Source organism: Melopsittacus undulatus, chromosome 2, assembly GCF_012275295.1.
Source record: "Melopsittacus undulatus isolate bMelUnd1 chromosome 2, bMelUnd1.mat.Z, whole genome shotgun sequence".
Classification (NCBI taxonomy): domain Eukaryota; kingdom Metazoa; phylum Chordata; class Aves; order Psittaciformes; family Psittaculidae; genus Melopsittacus; species Melopsittacus undulatus.
The window spans coordinates 110171937-110184865 of NC_047528.1; the positions used below are offsets into that span (position 1 = coordinate 110171937).

At 41.2% G+C, this 12929-nt stretch overlaps 1 protein-coding gene across 1 annotated transcript in view; it reads right to left on the bottom strand.

Moving 5' to 3' along the window:
• Positions 1-2948: 2948 nt before the first annotated feature.
• Positions 2949-12929, bottom strand: part of ZBTB20 (zinc finger and BTB domain containing 20) — a 90193-nt gene continuing 80212 nt past the window's right edge. The window contains exons 4-5 of the mRNA XM_034074575.1: positions 8993-10600; positions 2949-4417 (exon numbers count right to left, since the gene is read on the bottom strand). Coding sequence (XP_033930466.1) covers positions 3999-4417; positions 8993-10580 — 2007 coding nt within the window. The 5' untranslated portion in view covers positions 10581-10600 and the 3' untranslated portion in view covers positions 2949-3998. The remainder of the gene's footprint in view (positions 4418-8992; positions 10601-12929) is intronic.

Sequence of the window (12929 nt, forward strand, 5' to 3'; positions counted from 1 at the left end):
ACTGACAACACCAGTCTGTAGATCATTGTGACTGCTAGTTTAGCACAGGTATTCTTTCTGCTAAGGAATATTGTAGCAATACATGAAGCTTGAAGATACCTGTAACATTCAGATTTCAAAGTAGTAAATAAATATTTAAAACTTTATGGATGGGAGGAAGCATTATTTAAAAGAATTTCACATTTCAAAAGATAAAGGGCCTATGTTTGATCTCCTAAGTTCACGGAAAGGCATTTAAATAAGTGATCTGATGAGCACTTCCAGATACATTCACAGTCACTGTGCAAGCTGCTCCATGTTTCGCAAGATCACGTCACTAAGTTTTAAGTCTGGAAGTTCAACAAACCAGTTTACGTTTCAGGCAGCCATTTGTGAAGACCTTAGCCTAAATTCTTTGAGAAGTGATTTAAAATTCAACCTAATATGCCTTTTGCTTTAATTTAATAAGTTTATATTTTTAATTGGCCCCTTTCATTCATTTACTCACAACTGATCTTTAATTCACTTTAAATTTGTTAGGCCCCATAATAAATTTGCATTTCAAAAATGATACTTCTTCAATTTAGGGAAGGTTGAAAATCGACGAATTAAAATTGAGATAGGATTTTCCTCTCTAAACACTGTAGTGTTTGGATTTTGTTGATGTAAACCCTGATTCTTATTTCCTGTGTATTAGAATATCTCTTCTGGTATCAGAACCATATTCCAGAATATGCTACATCTTGACTATAGTTTACCAGATTCAACAATGGTGAATTAAACAGCTTTTTCCCAGACCTCAGATGACAAATGAGCAGCTACAGATACTTAAGCTGGGTAAAATTCTTCATTAATTCCTTATATGGGAGAACACCGAACTCTTCAATCATAAAGATCCCAGGAAAAAACTCACTTCCCCAGAGAAAGACCTTCAATCCTTTTGCACAGGTTCACCTTCCCCATTTTCTTCTACACCTTTGTCTCTAGAACCTTTATTTTCTGTTCAGATTTAGTGTGGCTTTACATCTCAGATATCAGTTCTTCATCTATGTGTCTTAGGCTTTGTCTTTTCACTTCTTCATTTACATGCCAGCATTGTTTTTACCAAGTGTGGTTATGAAAACAACATTTGTTAACTAACTCGTGCTCCTTCTCCAGCCCCTTTGAACTACCCAAACAAACAGGTAACAAAAACCAGATGTTACCATATAAGAGACTTTTTTGCTCTGGCACTCACCTCAAAGTCTCTTTATGCTGCCTACTGCAGCTGAGAATCAGGGCTTCCTCATTAAGGATCTGCTAAAAAATACCTTCCAGGGTACAGAAATATTCTAACACTAAACCACCTGTCAGGGTTTTTTTCTCTCCAACATAAATCAGTAATGGAACAGGCGCAGAACACAGCATGAGGTTACCTGTGTTGAATCACAGACATCCGATACAGAAGCCGCAGGTGTAAAGAACACACAAAGTTGTGTGTGGAAATCTATCAAGTCGAGAGTTAGAAAGTTGTCCAGCATAAAAGAATGTCTCATGTGAAATGCTCAGTGTTCACAAGCAAAAGTTTTGTAAACTTAAGAAAGCTTAATTTAAATATAGACACAAGTAAGAGCTAAACTAGCAATTCTTCTTTTTTTTCTTTTTGCATATTTTTGTTAGGTGCTTCTTCTCTGCCTAAAATATAAAGTCCAGAGTGCAGCTGGTGCAAGTCCTAGCTATGGATTTCAAGCAAGACAAAGATAGTGTCAGACACTGATCCAACTGAACTAAGGACCCACATACTTTGGGAGTTGGCTTTGGGGGAAAAATTCTTACACAAATACACAGAAGACAACCAGGGAGAACACCAGCCCAAATACAATAAAACAAAATACAAAACACGGACATACATATGCAGATCAGGAATCAATCTTTCACACTGATCCTACATTCCTTGCATAGCTTTGCATATGCAGAGAATGTGGGATGTGGCCCTTCAGTTACGTGTTTTTGCAAATGAAGAAGGGGAGATTATTTGCAATGGTAACATTTGAAGTTATTTTGGCATCAGCACAAATTACCAGGGGCAGGATCAGATTCCCACACAAATATGGAAGCTCTCTAGCGAGCAAGGCAGGGATGAGAAAACAATACAGCAGATTAATTCTTGTCCAGTGACCAAAAAGAAGGGAATTCCTAGTTATTACACACCTTCAAAACTTTCATTACTTTTTCAAAGAAGAAGAAAGAAAAGGCTACAGATTCTACCATCCCTAAAACCATAGGAACTTTGCTAGAAAAATCTCTTTCTCAAAAGGAACTGCCCTTCAGCAGAAATAAATTCTGAGATGGAACCAAAGGAAGAAACAACAGAACCTTGGTAAGAGCCAAAAAGAGAACCAGGTAATTCAAAAACAAAGTAGCAGTTCAAATGATACTGCAGGATGCACAAACTCTAATAGATAATCTCACAGATGACTTCACAGAGCCCCTCATCGACCCAGGTAATTCTTGATTCCATTAGAAAAGAGAGAGAGAGAATAATACTAGGAAAAAAAAAATTAAAATTAAGAAACAACCTTCCTCTTTTTTTTAAAATAAAAATCAAGATCATCTCCCCTCCCCCCTTCTATCTGGAAGCAGGTTAGCTAACCTTAACAGTCTCAATTTAAAATAAAATATATATTTATATATAGATTCATATATATAATAAAAGAGAAGATATTAGTGGCAGTGTACGCAAAACAAAAAAAAAAGAAAACAAAGAAAAATTACTTTTAACAATCTCACTTTTTTTGCTTTTTTTTTACACAAATACTGTTGTAAATATATTAAAAAAATCAGCATTCTATCTGGTAAACGTCACTTTTGCCCCTCTATAAAATTTTGAATTAAAAAAGTCCCAAGAACTCTTTTTTTTTCATTATTATTCCCCTCCCCACCCCCCCCCTCTATTCCTCTTTCTTCCACAAGAATAAATCCTGATGCAACTTTTGTATTTTTTTTGCAAAGATTGTGGGAACTAACCCTTCTCTTGTACCTAGATCCATAGGTTGCAACCTCTGATATCTTTGATTTTCCTCTGTGTTTCTCTTTGCCTTCTGTGAAAGTCCCTCTTGATTGTGCTGAGGCCCTGGGCTCAGCGAAGACACTGAATAAATTACATAAAAGCCACCGTTGCTCGTTGTCTGAATCTTCTTGGTTTCTGCTATAAGGTGGTGGTGGTGGTATGGAAAAAGCAGCGGGGAGGGTGCGCCAGACAGCATGGGATGGAGCAGAATCGTGGTGAGGAACCTCTGATTCTTCTTCCTCACCCTGCAGGGACTCGACACTATCCAAGCCACACTGCCTTGCACTCCCCTCAGCCCTTTCGTGTGTTTGTGGATGCGTGTGTGTGAGAAAGCAGACACGTGGTGGAAACCAGCAGGGCCTTGTTTCCTCTGGTTGCTGCTCAACCAGAAGCAAAATATTCCACAGTTCTAACTGGATACTGTGAAGTCCAAAAGCGGTCAGCATTGTGAATTATGTCCATTGAAACACTGCGAGCGGTGTACTTATAACGACAGTAGGCCTTGTAGATTTGTAATATATTTGTTTTGCTTCTTTTTTTTGTAGTGCTCTTCACAAGTGAGAAAAAAGAATTTATTTTTTTTTATTTTTCGTCTGTTTTTTGATTTTTTTGTGTTTTTTTGTTTGTTTGTTTGTTTTTTTGTAGTAAAGAAGGGTTGTATTTAGAGGCCAGTAGCTAGAGATCCAACCAGTGGAGCTCATGAAGCACTACCTGGCCTTAAGGCCACCATCCAAGGGAGGCTGGGAAAATTATTACTCTCCCAACCTCCGGAAATGTAATGTACCAGCAGGCAAAAAACAGTTCTTCATGTAGTACAAAAACAACAAATCGAAACGAACCCAAAAAAAAAAAGGAGGAAAATAAAGGTAAAAATGAAACAAAAATAATTTCTTAAATTCTAGTGCCATAGCTTTTTGTTGTTGTTTCTACTTTTTTTTGTTCATAACAAAGAGAGAGAGAGAGATTCTACTTATCCGTCTGACACATGCATCCTCATGTGGTCGTTGAAATGCTCGATTTGGTCAAACTTAGCTGGACAGACAGAGCAGACGTACGTGGTCCCCTCCGTGCAGGCCACCACCCCGGCAGGGACAGCCCTTGCGCCGGTTCCGGTGGCTCCAGGCGTGCCGTTGGTGGCACTGTGCAGAGCCACATGCCTCTCCAGCAGGGTCTTGTGGGAGAACTTCTTCTTGCAGATGTAGCACTCGTAGGACTTCTCCCCGCGGTGGAGGCGCATGTGCACATTAAGGGAGCTCTTCTGGGTGAAGCGCTTGTTGCAGATACTGCACTGGTACGCCCTCACGCCAGTGTGTGTCACCATGTGTTTGATTAGGTAATCCTTTAAAGAGAAGGAGCGCCAACAGATGCTGCATTGGTGGGGTTTCTCACCTGCTCATTACCAACAAGAGAGAGAAAGAAAGAAAACAGACAAAAGGAGACAATAAAATTAAACCGGCTTGGTACAACTCTTTGCAATAAACTAACGGCAAGTCTCACAGGGGTATTTGGAGATGTGCTCTGAATAAGGAAGAGTAAGTGTTAATAAGCGTGTTTTGATGCACAGCACTTTTTTGCAATCAGAGGTTCCAAAATTCTTTACAAAGAGTGCTGCAGGTATTTCCAATCCACACACAGTTAAAAGGAGCTCAGGTGGTTTCTTCAAGTTTGCATAGTAGATACTGACAAAGACAGGACTACAGTTAAGATGTCCTGGCATCTACTCTCAGTTTCAGTGGCACAGCCTCTCCTGCCTAATGCTCCTGCCTTCCTCCTCCTCATGCTCATTTCTAGGAAGGTCTTAGTCAGAATCATAGAATGGTTTGGGTTGGAAAGGACCTTAAGATCATCCAGTTCCAAACCCCATGCTATGGACAGGGACACCACCCTAGACCATGTTGCCCAAGGCTCTGTCCAGCCTGGCCTTTAGTGTCTCCATCTCCCTACCTGCATGAAGCAAAAACATGGACAAACCTAGTGATTACTAGATAGCTGACCTGTAACACAACCGTTTTTGTCAAATTGCTTTACATTTCTCAGGCGAGAAATGCTAGACATTGCCAAAGGAATTCAGCATGTTATGAGAGGTTCATTTTTGTTTCCCCTTTTTCTGGTCAACTCTTATAGCTGAAGCATGGATAAGAGCAACTGAAAAGGCAACTTCAGTATATAGAATTGCCTAGGCCAGCCAGTACCATGTAAAGGGCAACCTAAAACCTCCAGGGTAACAAACATGAAACTTAAATGATTTGACTGCCAGTGAAATAAAACACCTTGTCAGATAAATCAGAGATACAAAATACTTATCTACCACTTGTGTGGCCAGGGCTGCTGTAAAACTGATTCTGGCAACTTCTGTAAGTGAACTCTGATCACATCCAGACAAACCAATGGCTACAAGGATGAACTGAAAAAAATACGTAGCTGAGCTGACGTGATTGGTTTGTCCAGACTACTCTTAACTCCTCCTCATGCTGAAAGTACTTCTGCCTCATGTTTCATGGTATTAGGCAACATTTTCATATGTTGCTGTACTGATAATGTAGACAATACCCAACACTCTGAGTGCCCCACTAAAAGCCGCTTTTTAGTTTGATTTCTGCTTCACTTCTGGTATATTTCAGGTGTGGTAATTCATGATCCCCAAAGCTGTCAGGGAAAGAGATGGTACCACAGCTCTGCAACAATCAAAATGAGCCTTTTTCACTGACTGAAAAATGATTTTAATTTGGTCATTCTGCAATTTTCCTTCTAGCAGATCTTTCCTTTATTTTTTCCCCCAGACATCCTGCTTCCTCCTTTTTTACAATCTGACACTGTTTTAAATCCTGAAGAGTTATCTTCAAGGCCTGTTACACACCTGTGGTAATGTATCATTTACTCTTTGTATAGTGAGATTACAATACATTACTTATATTCAATTTTAAGAGATCATTAATATGTATTGGATGGTAAAGACCTACTTTTTTATCTCCCCTGAGTCTCTGTTTCTTTTGATTTCACAGTTTGCACATATGATGGTGACATCTGTGAATGAAATCCACATGCTGCTCTTCCTTGCACCAGTGATGAGTTTGTCCCTACTTGGTGAAAGACACTTGGTCAAAACACATTAAGTCTTTACTTTCCTGCTGGCTTTGCTGAACATAGTAGTGTGTCGAGTGTAGACAGGCCAATATGCTTGACGCGTGTTATGCGGAAAATGATCGAGTGTCACTTATAATAATGTCTGATAACTTACAAGAGACTGATTATATTTACAATGCTTATTTTTGCCTTAGGCAATATATTTCCCAGAGTTTGCAATAAGTTGGTCTCCTCTGCTCCAGACCCTGTTAAGACTATACTATAAAAACATCCCAATTTTTGCCTGCATATGTTTCTAAGATACACTGGGTTCCAGCTTTCTAATCGTAGCTTCCAAACCTTTCTGGGATTCCTTCTCTTCTAAGAATCTCAAAACTTTTTAAGTTTTCTTTTCCTTTTTTTTTGTATGCAAATATATGTCCTTCCTAAGTGAGCACTGCAGGTTATTTATTCCCATGATTCTTCATGTTGAAGTCGGCAAAAACTGCTCAGTGAATTAAATGTGCATATCTCTCCTTGTGGTTCTTTGTTTCATATTTGGCTGGCTTTAGACAGCAATGTGGGACAGTTATTGGATATTAACCACAGCATGATATGTAAGAGAAGGCAATGATGGCTTGTATAGTACACAGGCACTGCATGCATTCTAGCACTAGTATTTCCACAGCATTGCATGTCTTGCAGAACAACACTGTGAGATATGTTAAAGCCAATCCAGGGCACATGGAAAAATATCCATTTCTAGTATGTTTGTGAGTGTGTAAAAGAAAGGGAGGTAGGTTTTCATTGCAGGCAACCTACATCAGAATGTAGTTTTGGGAAGCATAAGATATATAGAGATGAGAAGGCCTTTAGGTTGGTGAATTCTGGTTTATGATTAGGCTTCTCCATGTCTTTTCGTACGAGACCCCAAACAGCAAGACTAATTCAAACATTTGCATCTCCCATATCTTTCCTTTTTCCCATGGAATCTTTTCCAGAGCCACTTTGCCAGACTTCTTTTAAGAGGACTGAGGAAAGTCTCCCTGAGAGTGGGCACAGCTGCCTCCTCTCAGTTTTCATTACGAACCTGCTCAGCACTAGCCAAGGTAGCAGACATCCTTTCTCTGAGGCTGTACATAAAAAAGGTTATTTTACAAAGGGCTTTCCGAAGCCCTGCTCTCTGTTGGTTATGGTGCAACTATTCTCCCAGCCACTCCAGAAGCCAGTCTGTTCCTAAATGAACTTTGCAATCATTTGTCTACCTGAATCTCTCCTTGCCACCAAAATTCATTATTTTGGGAATTCTCAGACCCACACAAATAAGGTATTATTTAACAATTAGAGGTGCCTATCAATTTCTTTGGTTGACTTTATGTGCAGGAGCTAGGAATATTTATGCCAGATCTTCCAATATTGCTTTTATCTGACTCCAAATATCAAATGCAGTGCACAGCTGGGGTGGGGGAAATAAAGCACCTAATCTCAGTGAAGTGTTTTGTGAAGAAGCCTTTCTAGCTTTTACAACAAGGGTGCACACAGATATATTTGACTGTGTTCTGAAGAGGTAATTTTTTCTGAATAACACAACACTATCTAGTATTTTCTACTCATCCACAACAGAAAAAGAGAGAACATAGGCAGACACAATGGGTAATCTTGGGATTCCGGATTCTTGATCCTTGCAGTCATACATTTTGTACCAGTGCTGAGAAGTTGACCTTTTTGTATATATGTACATGTACAAGTCTGCCTTAGATGCCTAGGGCAATTTTTCATTTAAGTGGCAGTTACAGGTAAATAGAAGTTAAAAGTTTACATGTGCATATGGAAGTGAAAACTGCTGCATACAATGGGGACTCATGACTTACATTCCTCCCATACCTTGGGCAATTTCTCCAGGCTCTCCTTCATGTATCACAAACCCAGCATTTATTTTAGGATCTGACGTCAACAAAACCACTGCTTGGTGAAAGAAATATTTACTCTTTCTCTAAACTAGAAGTTCTCTCCAACATCAGAATAAGTTGAGGGCTAAAGCAAGCAAAATTTAGTCCTGAACCCAGAATAGCTTCTTCATATAAGACAGATCTATCTCCTTGAAGTCTTGTAACTTGACAAAACTAGAAAAGGCAGTTTTGGCTTCATAGTAAACACGGCTACCTACATCATCTCAAAAGACCATATACCAAAGCAGTTGCATTTTTAAACAAAATGGGTCCTGATGTTGTGTTCTACATTTATTATTTAAAATTCCCCTTACATTTTTAAATGTTTCAGTGTGCACAGCTAGTGAAGCATCTGACTTACCACAGGGGATTACAGCAGTCAGCTTCAGTGAAGTACAGAGGAACTTCCTGAAAACACTCCTAATTTACTTTCTTATAGGAATATAGAAGATTTAGAAAATATGTGGCAGTGTGTCTAACACACAGGCCTGGAACTACTGCTGCCATTCCATGAGGAATGAACTTGTTCTAAACTCATGCCAATGATCACCACTTGAACTCCTGTAGCTGTAACACTTACAAGGTGCCCTTTTTTAGTAGATGTAGTTTTTCTCCAATGACTTGTAATTACCTTTTCCTCATGCCATTTCTACTTAATGTTGCCTGGTCAGCTTACAAGGGACAACAAACCTCTACCATTTCCTTGAATGGGTGCAGAACACATTTCACTCCAAGTGAAATGAGCTTGTTTCTGTACCATGCACAGTTAGGCCCCATAAGGGACCTATATGTTTCTTCAGGGGCTCAACTTCAATGCAGCAAGCTGGGAAAGTGTTCAGTGATACCAGCTCCCTCCTGTTTGTTCAGGGGCTGTTGGTAAACAGAATCTAAGTCCATGTTTGTCAAGGACTTTCTCTGGCTTCATGTATAAGCCAAAGGAACATACTCTTACCTGTGTGTACAAACATGTGCTTGACGTAGTTCTGTTTGGCGGTGAAAGTCTTGTTACAGAGAGTGCACTCATAAGGCTTTTTTTCGCCTTGCCCACCTGCTGTGCTGTGGCCCGCAGATGGGGCCAAGGGCTGTGGGGCTGGCAGCTGGGCAGTAAAGGTTGACAGGCCAGGCTGGGACACTGTTACAAACTGTGCCTGTTGGCCAGCTAAAGGCTGGGGCAGGCTGAAGAGAAAAGGCTTAGGGCCACTGCCAGCAGACTGTGTGGTGAAAAGGGCAGGCAGGTAGGTGTTGCCAGCTGTGCCAATGACCTGAGTGTTGCTGGTCAGAGTCAGTGGCATCCTCAGATTGCTGGTGAGGGTTTCTGTCTGGCGTAAGTAGATCTGTGTGGTTGGCAATGGTTGGGCAACAGTTGTGTTGACAGAAGGCTGCAAAGCCCCCTTTTCGGTGCTGTTATTGACTGTGAGCACTTTGTTGTCCATTTCAACGTCATTGCTTCTCTCTGGCGAGGAAGAGTTGGCATCTACATGCTGCTGCTGCTGCTGCGGCTGAGTGCCATCAGCAGGGACGTCATTTTGATCTGCTTGAGAAGGTTCTTGCTGCCCATCCCGGCCTAGACCAGACATAAACTGCTGCTCCATGGAATCGGGCTCAGTGCCAATGGAGGAACTGACCCCCGAGTCAAAACTCTCTCCTTTGGGCTCACTCTCAGTGCCTTCTGCTTGGTCAGTGTCCTCAGTGCATTCCTCAGACTCATTGCGCTCAAGGATCTGCACCCTCTGTTGGCCATAGTAGTCATAGTCATCCTCCATCTCCTGCTTAATATGGATGTTGCCCATCAGGGTTTGAATTCGGACAGGCCGTGGTTGCTTGCGGCAGTGTGTGGTCTCTGGAGTGGTGGAGAGGTATCGCTCCATCTGTTGTGATCGTTCATGGATCCGGGTTATCCAGCTGGGGTCTTCCATGTGATGGTCCCTGGGGAGCCCCAGGGCTGTTTCATGGTGGCTGACCACAGCTCCACTGTAAAAGGAGCGCTCCCCACTCCCATTTTGCATGGAACAGGCATAAAGGGCTGAATAGATCCTGTCCACACTGTGCTGTGAATGGCTCTGCAGGTAGCCAGACTCTGTGTCGGTGCTCTGCCCCGAGGTGCCTGATTCGGGTGTTCCCCTCGGTGTCTCCTGGCCAGAATCTTGAATGACCGGGTAGACCTCTCCCACATTTTGCGAGACAATCCTTGTGCACTCATCAATCACAGTCTTGATCTGCAGGATGCTGGCAGCTGTGAGGATTTGGAGGGCCTCTGACTGTGAGACCCGCAGCACCCCGCTGTACATGAAGTCAATGAGCTTTTGCACAGACTGGACCGACACCACTGAGGGGATCTCGATGTCGCTGTAGCCCAGAAGCAGCTTATCCTGGAAAAAGGGGCTGCCAGCCGCCAGCACACAACGGTGGGCGCGTAGCATGCTCCCGTGGATGCGGACCGTCACGTCACAGAAGTGGCCACGGTTGCGCTGCTCGTTGAGGGTCTCGAGCACAGAATTGCTGAAGTTGTGAAGGTTGATGCTATGAATGCGCTCTGTCATCCCCTTGCAACTGATGTTACCTGGAGCAAAGCAGGTGACAAAAAAACAAAAACAAAACAGACTGAGTCTTGTCCTCTGCAGAGCCATAGTCAGGGCATTGGAGAAGGTGACTGCCCACTGGGCACACAAACCAGATTATACTGTAAAAATCACATGCCAAAGCACCGATAATGACAGCATCTTTGTAAGGCTGGAACTAAGCTCTGCTACTCGTTTGCAGAAGCTCAAGTCCTAAATTAATAGGAAAAAGTTTTAAAGCCAGTTTATCTGGTTTTAAAAAGCCTAGAGACAGCCTGAGCTCACAGATTAGAAGTGGATTTTAGGTTGTTCAGATGTGGACCCACTCCAGAAAAGATCAGATTCTTACTTTAATGACCCTTTAGATCAAGCTGTTAATGTAAAGAGTGTGTATGAAAATGTCATTTCTATCTAGATTGGTATTTCAAGGAATTTGGAGCCTGTGCTTTATAGTACAGTTACTTCTATCTAAAAAACTGGCAGTCACTTTGTAAAATCCAAATCTGGTTAAAGATTTAGGCTGTAAATGTTCCTAAAATCCCACGCACAGTTTTGTCTGGGGTTGTGGTTTAGAACATTTGCTACCCAGTAGTGACAAACAGTCCTCTGTAAGAACCCAAAGCAAAAAGTTAACATAAGTTGTCCGCTTCAGTTTTAGCATATCCCCAGTTCTGACTGGCACCAGAATGCCATCACATAAAAACAAATGTTCTCCTGCTGTTATTTACTTGACAGAAACTGGAAAATTACAGACATTTACTCTAAGGAAGACTTTGTCTTCATTTGCCTGAATAAATCGAGAATAGTTTAGAAAAGCACCTAACCAATTCAGGTACAGAGCCAACATAACCTTCACAATTGACGTTTACAAGTGACTAAAAAGTAACTTCTTCATGTTTCAGTCCACTCTTCCCTATCTCCATCTTGCTTGCTTTGGTTTTAATGCTTTTCTATTTCCTTCCATGTTCTCTACTTATTTTTTGTCTCTTTAGATTCTGATGGGCAGAAACTATGGTTTGACTTTTCAACTATGAAAAACCAAATGCCTTCTACGTGGTAAACAAATAAGACATTACTAATAATTCCTTTCTCTTAGCATTTGTAGTGCATGCATCACCTTGGTTCCTAGAGAAGTATGCAGAGAAAAGTAATGCAAAATCATCACTAGTATTACAGTCTTTCTGTTTTGAACGTTCCTACTAAAGCTATAACCCCTCTGCCACAATTACTTGTTTATGTATGAGAATCCAAAAGTGAAATCTGGTAGAAAAGCATGAGTAAATTAAACTAGCTTACTGTTACTGTCTGCTTTAACAGAAATATACAGAACAAATACATAGCATTTAAAGTGGTTTAATCTAGATGCCTTTTAGCTCAACAGTGTCCCTCTGCTCCAGCCTAAGGGGTCCTTTACATCTCATACATAGATACGCTCTCTGCAATTTGCAGGAAAATGTGGTATCCTCCCTGCTCTGCCTTTTCCTTCTCATTTATCCACTCCTGACATCTCAAGCACCCTGTATCCTGGTGGTTCAAAGACAAACCACCTTGAACACAGATGGTTATTTTAATTCTCTGAAACAGTCGAATGATAAAAGGAAAGCACAAAGGTCAGGAACTGGAAATCCTGATGGGACCAAGCTGAAGAAGTCTGATGTTAACAAATGTAAACCAGACAGTATCAGAAGGGTACTAATTTCCATGTGAGATTAGAGCACTAGGGGAAAGCTCACATAGTAGGAACAAGGAGGAAACTACTAATAGTATCATGGAGGTTGCGTATTACATCTGTCTTGTCCAATAGCTCTGCTGGTTTCCTCTGATGTGACTGATCATAGCACTAGAAAATATCTCAGAACCTGGGAGACTTTACTTCAAGGGCACTGCAACTATTATTACACAAAATAATGTACAGAAGAGATGCATTCCCCTCTTTCCAGAGTCATTCTCCAGAGGCTTCCATGGCAGTTCCAGATTCTTTCCTTCCCAACATGTCAGATCACATGAGGATTCAAAATGTATTTACACAGAAAGTCAGAATCCTTGTTCTGAAAGGAAGAAAACTTGATAAAAGCTTTGTACTGGTGGGGAAACAGAAGGACTGAAGACTAATGATAAACAGATGACCCCTCTTTTGAAGACCTCTTGTAGGCCATGGCAAATGATTGCATTGCTACCCATTTATCTCTATCTCCCTTTTCAGTAGTTGCCTATCAGTATGCTAGAGATCTTTCCATCAGAAAGTATTGATCATTACTTGGTTTGACTCTTGGGCTCCCTTTCCATGCAAACATGTCTCTAACATTTCTTTACTCTTTCACATTAAATTGG